This window comes from Ailuropoda melanoleuca, chromosome X, assembly GCF_002007445.2.
Source record: "Ailuropoda melanoleuca isolate Jingjing chromosome X, ASM200744v2, whole genome shotgun sequence".
Classification (NCBI taxonomy): Eukaryota; Metazoa; Chordata; class Mammalia; order Carnivora; family Ursidae; genus Ailuropoda; species Ailuropoda melanoleuca.
In genome coordinates this window covers 15,278,263-15,293,720 of record NC_048238.1, presented here as the reverse complement: position 1 = coordinate 15,293,720, position 15,458 = coordinate 15,278,263, and the positions used below count along the sequence as shown (strand labels likewise).

At 46.2% G+C, this 15,458-nt stretch overlaps 1 protein-coding gene across 1 annotated transcript; it reads left to right on the top strand.

Moving 5' to 3' along the window:
- The first annotated feature begins 891 nt into the window (after positions 1 to 891).
- Positions 892 to 14,164, top strand: RS1 (retinoschisin 1). The gene is made up of 6 exons (XM_019809877.2): positions 892 to 904; positions 1,479 to 1,504; positions 1,969 to 2,074; positions 9,268 to 9,409; positions 11,655 to 11,850; positions 13,945 to 14,164. Exons 1-6 carry the CDS (start codon positions 892 to 894, stop codon positions 14,095 to 14,097), a joined length of 636 nt encoding a protein of 211 aa, XP_019665436.1. The 3' UTR covers positions 14,098 to 14,164.
- The last annotated feature ends 1,294 nt before the right edge of the window (positions 14,165 to 15,458 follow it).

The window sequence follows — 15,458 nt, the reverse complement described above, 5'->3', positions numbered from 1 at the left end:
ATAGAGCTACCCTATGACCCAGCAATTGTACTACTGGGTATTTACCCCAAAGATACAGATGTAGTGATCTGAAGGGGCACCTGGACCCCAGTGTTTATAGTAGCAATGTCCACAATTGCCAAACTATGGAAAGAGCCCAGATGTCCATCAACAGAGGAATGGATAAAGATGATGTGGGATATATACATACAATGGAACATTACTCAGCCATCAAAAAGAATGAGGTCTTGCTATTTGCAATGATGTGGATGGAACTAGAGGTATTATGCTAAGCGAAGTAAGTCAATCAGAGGAAGACAATTATCATATGATCTCACTGATATGTGGAATTTAAGAAACAAAACAGAGGATCATAGGGGAAGAGAGGAAAAAATAAAATAAGACGAAACCAGAGAGGGAGACAAACCCTAAGAGACTCTTAATCATAAGAAACAAACTGAGGGTTGCTGGAGGGGAGAGGGATAGAGGGATGGGGTAACTGGATGATGCACATTAAGGAGGACACGTGATGTAATGAGCACTGGGTGTTATATAAGACTGAGGAATCACAGGCCTATACCTCTGACACCAATAATACAGTATGTTAATTAATTGAATTTAAATAAAAAATGTTTAAAAAATAAATTGTGCATTCATTCTCTTTGTTCATACTTCCATAGAGATAGTTTAGATGTTAGTTTTATGCTAAATCTTGCGCACTTACTTTTCCCACATGAATTATACAGTATTTGTACTTTGTGGTTTAATATTTCCTGTACATTAAAACAAACCTTAAAAAGATTTTCTAAACAATGTGGTAATCCTAAATAACCTAAATGTGTCACAGGGGTTGGGGGAGAGGGCTAGGAATCAGGTCCTGAAGAGCACATCTGGTAAACACTGGGGACGACGATGATGATGAAGGGTCAGTAAGTAAAGGGAAATGCTAGCACTGATAATGTCAAATGTTACAACGGAAATGTAAATTGTAAGCACTGTTTAGGTAGTAGGTTCTCAAATATGTTTTTAAAAATACGCATAGGAAAAAAGGACTGGAAATATTTACATGAAAATGGTAACAGTGTTGCCTTTGGTGATAAGAAATACAGGTGCATTTCTTTTCCTCTTTGCTACATTAATGTATTTTGCAAAATTCTATAAAGAACAAAAATAATACGAGCACGTGGCTAGCTCAGTAAGTAGAGCACGTGACTCCTGATTTTGGGGTCGTGAGTTGGAGCCACACTTTGGGGGGAGAGTTCACTTTAAAATAATAATAGCAATTATTATCCTTGTGTGTTTAATTTACTGTCCCCAGTTTCTCAGCATCTGTGGATGTTATTCCTGGCACATATTTACTTAGTTTGACTTCTTCCAGAAGGGGCTTTGTTAACTTGTATGTGACTATTTTCATTCCAATTTTCCATGGAATGAATAATTTTGTTGAATTTGTTTCTTTTTTTTAACTTGATTTTTTCCTCTCTTGTCCTTTTGCTTAGCCACACTGGGATTATCGTCTACCGAGGTATGTTACAGTAAAAAAGCTGTTTTTGAAGATTTTTTTAGCTCCAAATAATGTGTAGGATTATCAATTTTTTTTAAGGTATTTTTTAAAGATATTTTATTCTGGTGGTGGCAACAGCACATTTTCTTCAGGCAAGTTCAAGATTGATGTTTTAATGAGAGAATGTAAGTAAACCAGGTCTTAATACAGGTGATATAATCTTGAGTCCATTGCCTTTTTCTTTTTTTGAAGATTTTATTTATTTGACAGAGAGCGAGAGCATAAGTAGGCAGAACGGCAGGCAGAGGGAGAAGGAGAAGCAGGCTCCCTGCTCGGGGCTCGATCCCAGGACTGGGATCAGGACCCGTGCGAAAGGCAGACGCTCAACTGACTGAGCCACACAGACGGCACAGATTTTTCCAGTGGCTCTGGCCAGAGCTGCCTTTGACTGTGACTGACGCTCCTGCCCCTCTGGCTTCCCGTAGGATGAGGGTGAAGACCCCTGGTACCAGAAAGTGTGCAAATGCGATTGCCAAGGAGGTGCCAACACCCTCTGGTCTGCTGGTGCCACCTCCTTAGACTGCATACCAGGTGAGTGTCCCCTCTCCTTAGGGCACCTGATCCTCGGGGTGTCCTTAGGAACACCATTTCTCCTCTTCCCTTCAACCTGGCTGAATCAACACCCCGCCCCCCATCCCCCAAACACACAGTTGGCCTCTGAGCTTCGAATCACACAACAGCCACTGTTCCAACATACCACATGGATGTCATTGTTTAGAAACAGCTTCATGCATCTCTCCTTGGCCTCCGTGAGATGGTGAACCAGGACCTATTTTCAATGAAACAGACTCGTGGAATTCATGAAAATAAATCTGTGGTAGGACGTGGGGCATTTTGAGAAGAGCACAGGATTCTGAGCCAGACACACCAGAGGTGGAACCTTGGCTGCCTCATTTCTTAACTCTGGGACTCCCACTTTGGTCTCTTTCTGTCAAATAGAGGTAATAGTACTGTGCCTGAGGGTTTATTGCTCGCCAAACAACCGTGTGCTTCCCCCCATTCCAGCCCCGTTGCAGTCAGGGGGCGCCGTAGGAGCAGTTCCCGCCTAAGTGAGCAGCGTCTCTTCCAAAATGAGCATTTAAGGGCTGGTACTCCACTCTGGCTCTCCCTTCCCTGCTTGAGAAAGTGGTTTCTCCTTCAGTGTGGGTCCCAGGAGATTCAATGGAGCAGAAACCCCTGCCAACCTAAAATGGACATGTCACCTGAGTGAAAAATAAACGTTTGTTGTGATAAGCCTCTGAAATTTCCAAGACAGTTCGCTCTGCAGCATAACATAGGCCTTCCGGGCTACTAGGAATGTCTTCCTGTAAGGTTCGTGCCAGCAAACTTTGTCTGTAAAGGATCAGACGCTAAATATTTATGACTTTGCAGGGCAAAGGGTCTCAGCTCCTCAATTCTGCCTTTGGAAGGCAAAAGCAGCCATAGAGCACGGCTGTGTGCCAATAAAACTTTATTTACAAAAACAGGTGGTAAGCCACCTTTGACCCAAGGGCCACAGTTGGCTGACCCCTGCTCTAGGGAGTTGTTATGAGGAAGAAATTGGACGAGGCCTGAAAGCATCTTGTGTTGTACCCAGCAAACTGTAGCTTAATAAAGGCCAGCTCCTTTTCTTCCTGCCTCCTGAGAGCTCACCCTCGGCCTTTCAGGGGCTTGGGGGCCCGGCAAATACTTGCAACGCCCGGTCCTTTCCGTGGCTCGGCGCCTCTTTTGCTGAAACTGTCTTTGTCACCCCTCTCCAGGGTTATGATGGTGCCGTGCCAAGTCATTCGCTTTACATAATCGCCTAATAATAGTTCCGCTAGAGACAGTATGTGTGCACATGTGTGAGCTTCTCTTCATTATTTCATTAAATTTGCATTAAAATAGCAAATCGTGGGGGAAGCAGGGGAGTCTACAGTGGCCTTCACTGCCTCCGTTTTCCCATTTACTAAGGGGGTAGGAGCCGTTTGTGAACTAGTCTATTGGCAAGCCACAGGGGGTCCCGGTGGTGAGGAAAGCAGTCAGTGCTGTTTAGTTTGGTGGGCGTCCACTGGACGTCCCACCCACTGTGGCCCACGGCATGAGCCCCTGCAACCCCTCTATACTGGTGCGATCCGCCCAGTCAATATGGAAGCACACTCCTTAATAATCTACTTAAAATTCAATTCCACCCTTTGTCATCATGTGCCTATTATGTGCCAGGCACCGACAGGAAGATGAAAATGAAGACATTAGCTCCACCCTGAAGGAGTTTCCCATGCGGTGGCAACAACCGTTCTCTTCACCAGAGACCTGGAGACTGACTGGAATTCCACTCGAAGTTCTTTCTACAAACAACTTAAAAAGAGATTACTTATGCAGATTGGCTTCCTTGACCCAGTCAGCTGTGAAACTGAGGAGGGCTGTGTGTTTGAGGAATGTGAAGTCGACCCGGGTCCCCCAAGGTCTCTCCCCACACACCTGCCATGAACTTGAAGTTCTGAAATCAGAAATTCTTTCAGCTTAACCATTCTCCTCTCCCCACCATTTTTTGGATTGTTTTGCTTTTGTTTTATTTTTTAACAGCACAGATATTTCCAGGAAGGAAAAATGCAACCCAAGCGTTAAAGGGTTGATTCGTTGGTGTTAATGGGTTTTCCACAAAAGAGATGATTCAGGGCAGCAGGACAAGCCACAGTATTCCAGAAGTCACTTGCCTGTCAGTGCCTCAGATCCTCAGCGGAATGTTAAGAATGCTGCTTGGTTTCTCTGGACCCTGAGATTCAGCGCTTCCTCCAGGGCCTGCCTTAGGAGGGAAGAAGAGCCTAGAAAGTACAGAAGGACAGGACAGAGGGTCATTCAGAGCTGTCACGAGGCGCTCCCAGGCGCACACTGGCTGTTAACTGTCCAGTATCCCCACCCACGGAGAAGGTGACTGGCTCGGTGCCTTAATCTTTGGCTTAACGCTACAAAAATCACTAAAAGGTCTGTGTTCCACAGTCAAGCTAAGATTACCCTGGCACTCCAAGGGGGAAACAGGGTAAGGAAAGTATCAAAATACAGAAATCCAGCAATTCGTTACTGCTTTACTTTTATTTTAGATTTTATATTCCTATATTATTTTCGAGTATCTACGCTGTAAACATTATTCCCTGTGCTGCTACACGGCCGTATAGGCTCAAGTCTCCTACACATGCAGATTCATACTCACCTCTCTCTCGTCGAGAACATCCCTCAGCTCTCCTTGTGTTTCTCTAGGTTAGCCTTAACCGAGAAATGAGCTACTGAATGGGAAAGGCTAGTATGTTAAGTATAGTCTGGGTTAGCAGCACTTTATGAATATGCCTTTATCCGTGGAATGATCAAAGCATCGCTCGCTCCGAAGAGCCACTTGTGCCACAGAAGATGTAGGCGTCTCCTTAAAATGAGTGTAGAAACATTCTTTTTCTACTTAAGATGAGTGTAAAAACAGGCTTCGTAGCTGCACTAACTTCCATTGGGCAGAACACGTGGGAAAGCCATATTCCATGTAGGTCTGATGACGAACCCTTCATTCCCCCAGCAACATTATTCGTGTTGCTTAATCCTAGTTTATACTCAATCGACAGTTTCTTTTTGCTTAGGGCCGTGGGTGTTCTGTGGGCTGGGCAACCTCTATTTCCTCCCTGAGGTTTCTGTTTCCTGTTTCTGCTGTTTTCTCTGCTTCTTCCTAGCGGCCACCCAAGACAGGTGATATTCTTTGTTGATCCCTTCATTCACCATCCACTCAACAGCAATCGAGTGCCTAGCATGTGCAGGCATTCTGCTCAGCTCAGAGGACAGGAGGGTGAGCCAGACAGACCAGGGCGCTGACAGTTAAATAATCACAAGGACAGGGAATCAGTGACAGGACCAGGGTGACTGGGGAGGCAGCAGCTGGAGTCCCTCCCCCGGCTCAGGGTGGGAAGGGGAAGTGGGCCGAGATCTTAAGCGTGAGTAGAGTTGGCCAGGTGAAGGGGGAGGAGATGGGACAGGAGTGTCACAGGCAGAGGGAACAACCTCAACGGAAGGCCTCCAGGCCTGCATGAGGACCGAAAGGGAACTCCACCAGGACTGTGGAAGGAGGAGGAGAGGGGAAAGGAGGAGTCAGGAGAAATAATAACATAGCTTGACTGCAGTTTACTCCATAGCACACAGAGCATGAGAAATGCCACATTTCCTATTTTCCCAAGGTTACATAACTCCAGTTTGAGGCCTCCTTTGTCATGGCCCGTGAGGAGTCTAAAGACAGGATTGTTAAAGGTCCTTCCTCTCTCCTTGGACTACCTGAAACCCCCATGGGCTTGCAAGGGCTGCTTGGGGGCAGAGCTGAGGCTCGGGCTAGGTGGCAGGCGCTCTGCCTGGCCCACAACCCCACTTTAAGGCAGACACCTTGGTGGTGGCTCTCCTCCCTCTGAACCAAGCTCAGCTCGGTCCCGGGGACTTGCCCAGGTTTCCTGAGGGGGTCTCCCTGACCCCATCCATGGTCCAGCCCCCTCGGAGGAAGCATGTCCCCGCTGAGCTCAGGCCCGTCCATGAGCACCCCCTTTCCGCCACAAAGGCTGAAGTCCAGAATCTCCAGTTACCTCCTCTAGCACAATCAGCTAATTTCTGTTGAGGCCTAGACCTCCCAGATCCATAAATCTGAGAGATGCTATGCTGTCAACAGCCTTTTACTCTCTTGAATCACACACACATGAACACACACACACACACACACACACACACGAACGTGGGGCTTATTCTTCCTGGTGCAAGATCCCAAACGTTTAGAAACATGAAGCTGGACTCCTTCTTGGGGAGATATACAGGGGATGATGGGGGCAGGACAGAGTGTGGCAGAGGGGAGTTAGATTTCTCCCCGGGTGAGCCTTCACCAGAAAGACAAACAGGAAAAACTCAAGAGGACATCAATATATTCCCACAACTTCACCCTCTTCCACCGAAATGATCTGTTGCTCTTGGCCAGGCATTAGAGGCTCTGCTCTACAAACATTATTTCATGTAACCCTAGCCACATTATGGAGGCAGGTACTGTTGCTGTGCCCGTTTCACAGATGAGGAAATTGAAATCCAGAGAGGTTAAGCAGCTTGCCTAAGCTCACACAGAGCGTGGGATCCAATCCCAGCTCACATTGAATCTAAGCAGACATTCTTGACCTTGGCTGTCCATTACGATCCCTTTCAGCTTTACCCCTAGCCAGGTCCTACCCCAGACCAACGACATCAGAATCTCTGCGGGGTGACCTGAACATTAGCACTTCTGTAACTCTCCAGGTGGTGTCCAGGCTGAGACCTGTCAGACAGTCTCTGCTTTGTGCCCTGGGCCACACCACCGCCTTTCTGGGTTGGCAGCTGGGGAGCTAGAGGCAGCAATGCCTGAGACAGGAGCCCTGGACAGGGGCAGGCTTGGGGCTTGGATGCTGAAGGACTCGGTTTTGGATGTGTGAACGTGAAGGACTTTGGGGTCACCCAGATGGAACTGTTCACCTGGAAAATGGACAATGGTTAGATAAGGCTTGGGGCCCGAGAGTCAGGCGTTGACTCCCAGATGGCAGCTGAGGCCGTGGGGATGGTGAGACCATCACTGTCCTGCAAAGTGTGGGCAGGGTCCACGTCTAGGCCTCACTGGCCTCTGAGGCCATTGCCACTGGCTGGGTCTCTGTAGGTTTCCAGCCCACTCTTAACTAGTAGATGGGCTAATTGGAAAGAAATGGCAAAAGAGCTGTAAGGTGAAAACAGAGGAAGAGCAAAATGCCAAGAATAAAGCAATCAGGAACAGGCTGATGGCTTTTCCTTCCCCTCCGCTCCCGCCCTCCGAGCTGGCGGCCTTGGAGCAGGAAAGGGGAGGTTCAGGATGGAGGGGCCTTAGAAACATCCACAGTTAGAATTTAAGTGACAACCTTGGACCCAAATGAAACCCAGCTTTCTGGCGCTGGGACCTTGTCCCTCCTTCTGGTGGCACAGGCTTGTCTTCCGGATCAGAGGGGAATTGAGGAGGTGGAGGAGGCCCCAAGGCCATGGGCACTAGGCCCCCGAATCTGCAACCTTAACAAGCCCTCCTGATGATTTGACCACACAAGGCATGATCAAGTGGCCCATAAAGCACTCCTGTTCTCGCTCCCAGGAATTCCCATTGTTTTAATAGGCTCCTGAAGCCTTGGGTGCTGGATATGAGACTGACGCTGTAAGTAGGCACGTGCCTTGGGTACTAGATAAACTGCCAATACGGTCCCCTCACCTCCAGCCCCACTGAGCTGCAACTACCGGTGGGGGATTGGACCCTTCCCTTTGGTGCATTGGGCAAAAAGGCATTGAGCCTCTCTGGTCAGAGGCCTGAAGCTGTCTTTCTGTCTTCAGTCTCTGAGGACAGGGCATGACTACCGTGTGGGCATTCTGGTGTCAGGATGGATGGCATTCGAGCTTTTGCATGCTTCATTCTGTCTTACTGACTTGAAAATTATCCTCCAGAAAGACTTTAGCACCCATCTTACTGTTGGGAGGTGATGATGCCCCAGTAAATAAGTTCAGCTCTTTGATCTGAACTCAAATTTACACATGGAAAAAAAATAACTTACTTGACACCTATCGTTCACAATCAGAAACTGGAAGAATGCCTAAGTTTATCATTTGTTTTCTCTAGAAACTTAGCTAGAACCCACATTTGATTATGAGAGACCCCCCCCCAAGTAGTGGCTTATTAAATTTTGTTTTGACTCATGCAGTAAGGATTATCAGGGCTGAGGTCTCTGTAGTTCTTTTGGCCTTACCCCCATTGTGCAAAATGGCTACCACTGTGCCAGCCATCAGGTTTTCCTTCTAGGTAACCGGAAGAAAGAAGGGGCAAGCAAAAACTGATCAGAAATCCCCAGCAGACATCGTCTTATATATCAGTGGTCAGAAATTTTATCATGTGGTCCCTTCTAACCGCAAAAAGAGACTGGGACAGATTTTTTTTTTTAAGCTGGTTACATTGCTGCCCCCCAAAATTAGGGCTTTTTTGTCAAAAAGAAGGGGAGAATAAATGCTGAGCAAAAGCCTTTGACCAGGTAACCGAACACTAAATGTGAGAAGAAATACATGAAAAGCAGCAAACAGTTAACATCTAAGAACCAGCTTTGGCTATTCTTATTTGGAAAAACAGCTCCTTTCAACTGTACCTCATTCAGTAGTCACTCAGGCACATTTCATCCCCCCTTTTTTTCCATTAGACTAGTGAGAAAACTGCAATTTACAAGTGAGAAGTCAGTCTCGATATATAATTGCCTTTCTTGCCTCTCACCATTGTTTTGTATCTATCATTAGCATCCTATGCTGCCGGGGGACAATTAGGGACCCTGACGGCATCATGCAGGATGGCTAAAACTGTGTTCATGAGGAAAATAAAGAGTATGGCATTTAAGTATGCTATTTCTCTGTGAACCTCTTGGTGTTTTAAATGTCTAAGTCTGTGGAGGAGGTGAAGTATTTCTCAGCCCCCCACCTCAGGTTGCCATAGAGCCCCTTTCGTCTGCTTTTATGAATGTTGTGAGTCTCTATGGCAATCCTTTTACTTCATTTTCACTCTCTTCTCATAAGAGCAGTGAGTAGGTTGAAGATCCATCGTGAAGTGCGCTGCCAAGCAAAACATTCTCTACCTTCCAAAGCGCAGATGAGATGGTTTGATTTGTCATTTTAGTCCTGTCGTGTTTGTTGAGTGTTGCGATGTGATATGATTGTTTTAATGTGTGTTGCCTTTTCTTCTCCAGAATGCCCATATCATAAGCCCCTGGGGTTCGAGTCAGGAGAGGTCACACCAGACCAGATCACCTGCTCCAACCTGGAGCAGTATGTGGGCTGGTATTCCTCATGGACAGCTAACAAGGCCCGGCTCAACAGTCAAGGCTTTGGGTAAGCAGGGCAGATGGCTCAGGCGATTTTTTTCATGTCATTTGAAAAATGTACATCTCTGTAATAAACGAATGGCAGAACACATTTATTTATTTATTCAACAAATATTCATTGAGTGCCTTCCATGTGCTGAGGACTGTGGATGAGGTCCCAGCCTTCAAGAAGCATACAGTTTAGAGGGCCAGAGAGACTCTAAGCACATAATCACACAACTGATCATTTAGTGAGTGTGATAAATGCTGTGGAGGAGACAAAGAAGAAAGACCTGATTTATTTGAAGTACCAGGGAAGACTTTCTAAGGAAAAGATATTTAACCTGAGACTTGCAGTTGGCCGGGTGAGGGGGTGGGGGAAGGCACAGAGTACAGCACATGCAAAGGCCCTTAGTTGGGAGGATCCCTGAAGGACATGGATGGGGATGGTAAAGAAGGTCAGCAAAGTTAGGGCACAAGTGAGATAAGGCTAGAGAGGTAGTCAGAAGTCAGATCATGAAGTCATGTTAAGGATTATGGTCCTTATTTTAGGCATAATGAGAGTTCCTTGAATGTGCATTAGTTAGAATACAAGTTTGTGCTGCTGTAACGAAGAGCCCCAAAGTACAGGGACTTAAACAACATAGAGGCTTATTTCCTGGTCATCTGAAAGTTTCATTAGGCAGTGTAGGGTTGTTATAATGGCTGATGGTATCAGGGTTCCAGACTCTTTCTACCTTGTTCTGTCATCCTTCGCATGAAGCTTCCATCTTGGGGCCCCAAATGGCTACCCTTGCTTCCACTATCACATCTACATTCTAGTCAGTGGGGAGAAAAGAAGAGCAGAGTGCACACACTTTTCTTTTAAGGATACAAACATAATCATATTGGCTACATTGCCCACATCCCATTAATCAGAATTTGGACAGATTGCCCCACCTAGTTGCAAAGGAGACTGGGAAATATGAACTCTGCTGGGTGACCATTTGCCCAGATAAAACTTGGTGGTGGTGGTGATGGTGATGGTGGTGTTCTGTTACTAAAGGAAAATGGGAAGAGGATACTGGGAAACAATTAGCAGACTCTACCAGAGAAAGATTTGAAGTTGGGGAGTATCACAATCAGATTTGTGTTTTAAGAAAAATCTGGCTCCTGTGCGGGAGAACTCTTTAGTGGGGGGGAGGGGGCGGTAACCCAGGGAGACTAGTGAAGAGAGCTAAAGTAGCAATCATCCACTCAAGAACTGAGGATGATGTGGGCTAGAGCAGTGCCAGTGAAATGGAGAAACATAAATGAATTTGAGAAACATTTGAGATGGACTCAATAGATGGGATTGGATGTTTAAGTTGACAGAGAGGAAGGGGCCAAGGATCTCTCTGGCATGAACACTCAGGAGGATGGAGGTAGCATTCCAAGAGATGGATACTAGAAGGAGCGGTTGGGATGGAGGTGATTCACTCTTGGACAGGTTTCATTGGGGATGCTGTAAGGCATTTAGAAGTTGTCTAGATGGCAACTGATTCTCAGATTTTAGAATTGAGAAAAGGTCTGGGATGGAAGTTAAAAATTCAAGAGCCACCCAAGGAGCCAGTCTGGAGTTAGAAGAGAAGGCAGTCAAGGACTGAGTCCCAAGAAGCTAGTTAAATGCAAAATAAAATAAAATAAAAACCTCAAAGGGGAAATTATAGGTTTCCACAATTCAGGAGGGATATAGCTAAAAAACAAATTGGTTCGTTAGTTTGCTTTACGATTGTCAAAGTCGCTTCCAGAGCCACTTGGCTCAGTGTTCTGCACATGGGAGACACTCTCTGAAAGCCCCGAATGGCAGCACCTGAAGGAGATGCAGGTATGTATAAAGGAAGTGAAATTAGGGTAAGACTCATGGAGAGACATCAGGAGAGACTAAGGAAAAGCGAAGGGGGCTGACGGGTTAAAGAACCATGCGTTTTCGTGTTTTGAAGAAAGACCTGTTCAACCACACCCCAAAGGCGCTTTCAGCTACACTCAGAGGCACTTTTTTGACCAATCAGTTGAATCTGGCCATTGTTCTTGGCGCAGTGGAGATGCAGGGAGAAAGAGAATGATACAAGTATAACAGAGGCTGGCCACTTCTTAGAGACTGGCCTCTTGGTGCTTAACAGAGGGCAACTCAGACTGCCTGAGCATTGCAGAAGTTCTTCAGGTGGTGGCAATCCCTCAAAGGGCAGTGCCTCTCAGCTCTTTGGAGATGCTCGTGGGGAAAGGCTCCTGGTGATTTGCTGTGTCCCTGGCAGGTGCGCCTGGCTCTCCAAGTACCAAGACAGCAGCCAGTGGCTACAGATAGATCTGAAGGAGGTCAAGGTGATTTCAGGGATCCTCACCCAGGGACGCTGTGACATCGATGAGTGGATGACCAAGTACAGTGTGCAGTACAGGACGGATGAGAACCTGAACTGGATTTACTATAAGGACCAGACAGGAAACAACCGGGTAAGTCAGGCTAACCCCAACTTACCTTCAGCTCGCACTCTCTGGGCCTTCCTTCCCTCTTCCACCCTGTCAGACCACTGGCTCCATGGCAAGGGAAGTCATCCGGGCTTCTTCCCCACAACATGGTCTACTCTCTTAACAAGGCAGGTGTCTTTTCTTGCTGTATCTTGGGTGCCTAGCAGTTTGTTTGTGAATGAGCACCACTCTTATATACAGAAGTCTTTGTCTGCATTCTCCCATCAGCTTATAGTTGCTTAAATGATCAAAAGTGGCCATTCGGACTATTCCAAACTCACTGAGCCATTGAACACTTTGCTGCATGGGTCTGACTTGACCTATTATTGATGTGGGTAGGCCCTTGTCCATTTATGTAGATATGGCCTCTCCTTACTATTGAGACTGATTGCTAGGAAGATTTGGACAATCCAGCAAGTTAGCCACTGAACTATGTAAATGATTAAAATGACTCCAGTAGTGCAAACGCAGAGGAATTTAGGCCTATGAGCAACTATATATCCTACTAACCTCTAAAGGCCAAGCTGCAAGTCAAGTCTTGTTCACTGAACATAGTAGGTTCGTAATTAAGTGTGTGTGTATGTGTATATATTATATATATATATATATATATATATATATATATAAAATGTGTATTTGCTATGAATTAGAAACTCACTAGCTGTTTGGAAATGTTAACTGTCCTTTTGCCTGAGAGTAAGGACTTCTGAGGCTAATTTGGACATTTAATCAGATTGAGTAGACGTGTGGCTGGAAATCAGAAGGCTTTGTACTCTCTGATGACAAGTTGTACAGCAAGACACTCATGGGTTGAGATTTCAAGGAGTTTGATTGAATACAATAGGAAAAACCACCTTGATACTTACACATTTTATTTCATTTTTGCTCATTACTTGGCTTTTCAAAAAGAAATGAGAACTCTTTTTCAAGTCCTGTCTGCATTTCTGAAGGCCTTGACGGTTCTTTGCAAAGAGGCAATCTGCTCAGGCCCTCGTACAGTCTGGAGAAGCCTGTTCTAGCCTCCCTCTTCTGCTGTCTCCTGACTTGAATAGGCTCAAGGGCAGAAAGCTGAGAGAAGGGGATGTGTGATGTTGCTACTGGAAAGAGGCGTAAGATCATGGCATATGAGGTCCTTCTTGTTTTGTAGATGGAGGAGGCCAATGTAGCTGCCAGATTTTTTTTTAGGAGATAGTCCCAGAAAGAAATTAAGTGCTCCAGTGTCATCGGGCACAGCACTACGACTCTGGAAAGACTGCAAAGAATGATTTCTTTGGAAATGCAGCCAAACAGCTATGTCACCTTTTTATGTTAGAGCCATGGCATCATGCTATGCTGCATCCCCCCAAAACATGAGGCAAACCCTTTTTCTCTACTTTGGGTACTGCACTCCCCCTGCCAGAATCTTGTTTTTACATCTTTTTCTTTTCTAAAGGCAGTTTTCCAAGTCTATTTGCCATTTGTATTGATGCAGAGATACACACTTAAGCTTTGGCTCACAACTTCAGGGAACGCACACTCGAGCTTTACTCGAGCCCCACTTTGGATACCTTTAGAATACAGGAACATTCCTCTTTTAAGTGTGATGTGGTCCTTTTCAAAACTTGTCAAAATGCAAAGGACTGAAACACAAAATTGGTGATAAGGATCAAGAGGCATTTTCTATCAGTGCCATCCAACAGAACACTCCGTGATGATGGAAATGTTAGTATCTGCACTGTCCAGTATGGAAGCCACTCACACGTAGCTACGGAGCGCTTGAACTGTAACTAGTGTGACTGAGGAAGGAAACCTTTATCTAATTTTAATTCACTTAAATTTAAAGAGCCACATGTGGCTCATGCTTCCATACTGGATGGTGCAGTTCTAGATGTCCCCACAGAGTGACTCGGAGATGCCTAGAGCACACAGGTGCTGAGTAACATGCAAATTCAGATTTGGGGGTGGGGATGTGCAATTCTCTGAGCCTTAACCACTTGCTGTGATTTCTCAAACTTCAAAGTTGGGGCCTGTGTCGGATAAGAATCGTCCTTCCTTTACCATCCTCTCATGTGATAGTGATAAGATCTCCTCTCTCCTTAGGTCTTCTATGGAAACTCAGACCGAACCTCCACAGTCCAGAACCTCCTGAGGCCCCCCATCATTTCCCGCTTCATCCGGTTGATCCCGCTGGGCTGGCACGTCCGCATTGCCATCCGGATGGAGCTGCTGGAGTGCGTCAGCAAGTGTGCCTGAGGCCTCCCTCCGCGAGGCACCTGCCGTGGGGGCTGGAGGGCGCAAAGCAGCCTCTAGGGGAACCCTGACGCGAACAGGGTGACAAACACTGCTGTATTTTACAAGCTCTTTTCAGTGCAGAGCTGTGCAGGAAGAATTTCTTTTTTCTTTTTTTTTTTTTTAAATACAGTTTCCAATTTCAATGAAAGAGAAAGAAAAATGAACTTATTCCCCATTCACGGCCAAAGAAAGTAAGAACAAAGAAAATGTCCCTAAAACCAGTTTTCATACAAAAGCCTAAGTAGCAGGGTGATTTGCTGCTCTTGGTTTTTGTTTTTGTTGTTTTTGGTCTGACAGTGTGAAAGTGTGGTTCCAGGGGACACAAAGGAGTCCAGGTAATTTTAAAACCCTTTTGCTTTTACGACACTGAAAACAGGAACAGAGTTTCATAAAACCTTGATCTGAATGCAAATGGGGAGCAAGCTTGTAGTTTCTGCTTCAAGTTTTCAGTGAATCATGGCCTTTTTGGACTTCAGAGTAGCGGGTGTGCAGAGGGCAAGGTTTTGGGTGACTGGTTGGCCAAGATGAGTACAGTGGCTGGGAGCCTGTGTCCTGGTCTCCTGGGAGGTGTGCACAACCAATCACCCCAGGTAAAAGGGCCTCCTCGGCTCTGAGCTTTCACCCCCAGCACACAAGGATTGGGGTGGGGGGTGGGGGGTGGTTCCGGAGCTCTCATCACATACAGATCCACTCTAGCAAATTTTTCATCTGTGGTCACTATTTCGGTGAATGAATACATGGGACAGGCTGCATGTCTAAGTAGCAAAGTTTCTCTATCTTTATTTAGGAAACCCAAATGACCAGAACACACCAGAATTTCCCCTTATCTAGGGCTACCATTTTTCAATAAGCTTAACATTTTAAAAACAGTTGGCCCAGGAGCTATCACTGGCTACAAAGAGGAGGCCCATTAGCTAACTGCATGCTTTGCAGGAAGTTCTCAGACCCTATGTCCTAAGAAGGGCAATGTGGCTACGTCTCATGACTCCACTGTTTAACCTTTCCCCCTGGCCTTGCAACACACAAACATGCCTGCTCCTGAGGCTGAAATGGCCTTGGGAAGGACCGGGCCAGGAATGGGCCTGGCCTTCCCCTCCTGGAGGAGTGCATTATGCAGGGACCTTACAGGGCAACAGCCTAAGTCTCCTCTGTCGTTTATAGCTCAGCCTGAGTTTTCAGGCCCTTCCCTGGGAGAGGCTGATAACATGGGGAACGGAAAGGAGAGGTATATGAAAGTAGGAGCTGGGGGCGGGGGGTGAAACCAGAGGATGAGAGCCCTCTGTCAAGACTAGGGAATCCAAGACTGTCCTGGCCCTGACGCT

What these genes read in the sequence shown, in the direction of transcription:
- RS1 (XM_019809877.2), top strand. An exon ending in TGGGATTATCGTCTACCGAG is followed by an intron (nt 1,505 to 1,968) that starts GTATGTTACAGT and finishes GGCTTCCCGTAG; the next exon opens with GATGAGGGTGAAGACCCCTG. An exon ending in CTCAACAGTCAAGGCTTTGG is followed by an intron (nt 9,410 to 11,654) that starts GTAAGCAGGGCA and finishes TGTCCCTGGCAG; the next exon opens with GTGCGCCTGGCTCTCCAAGT.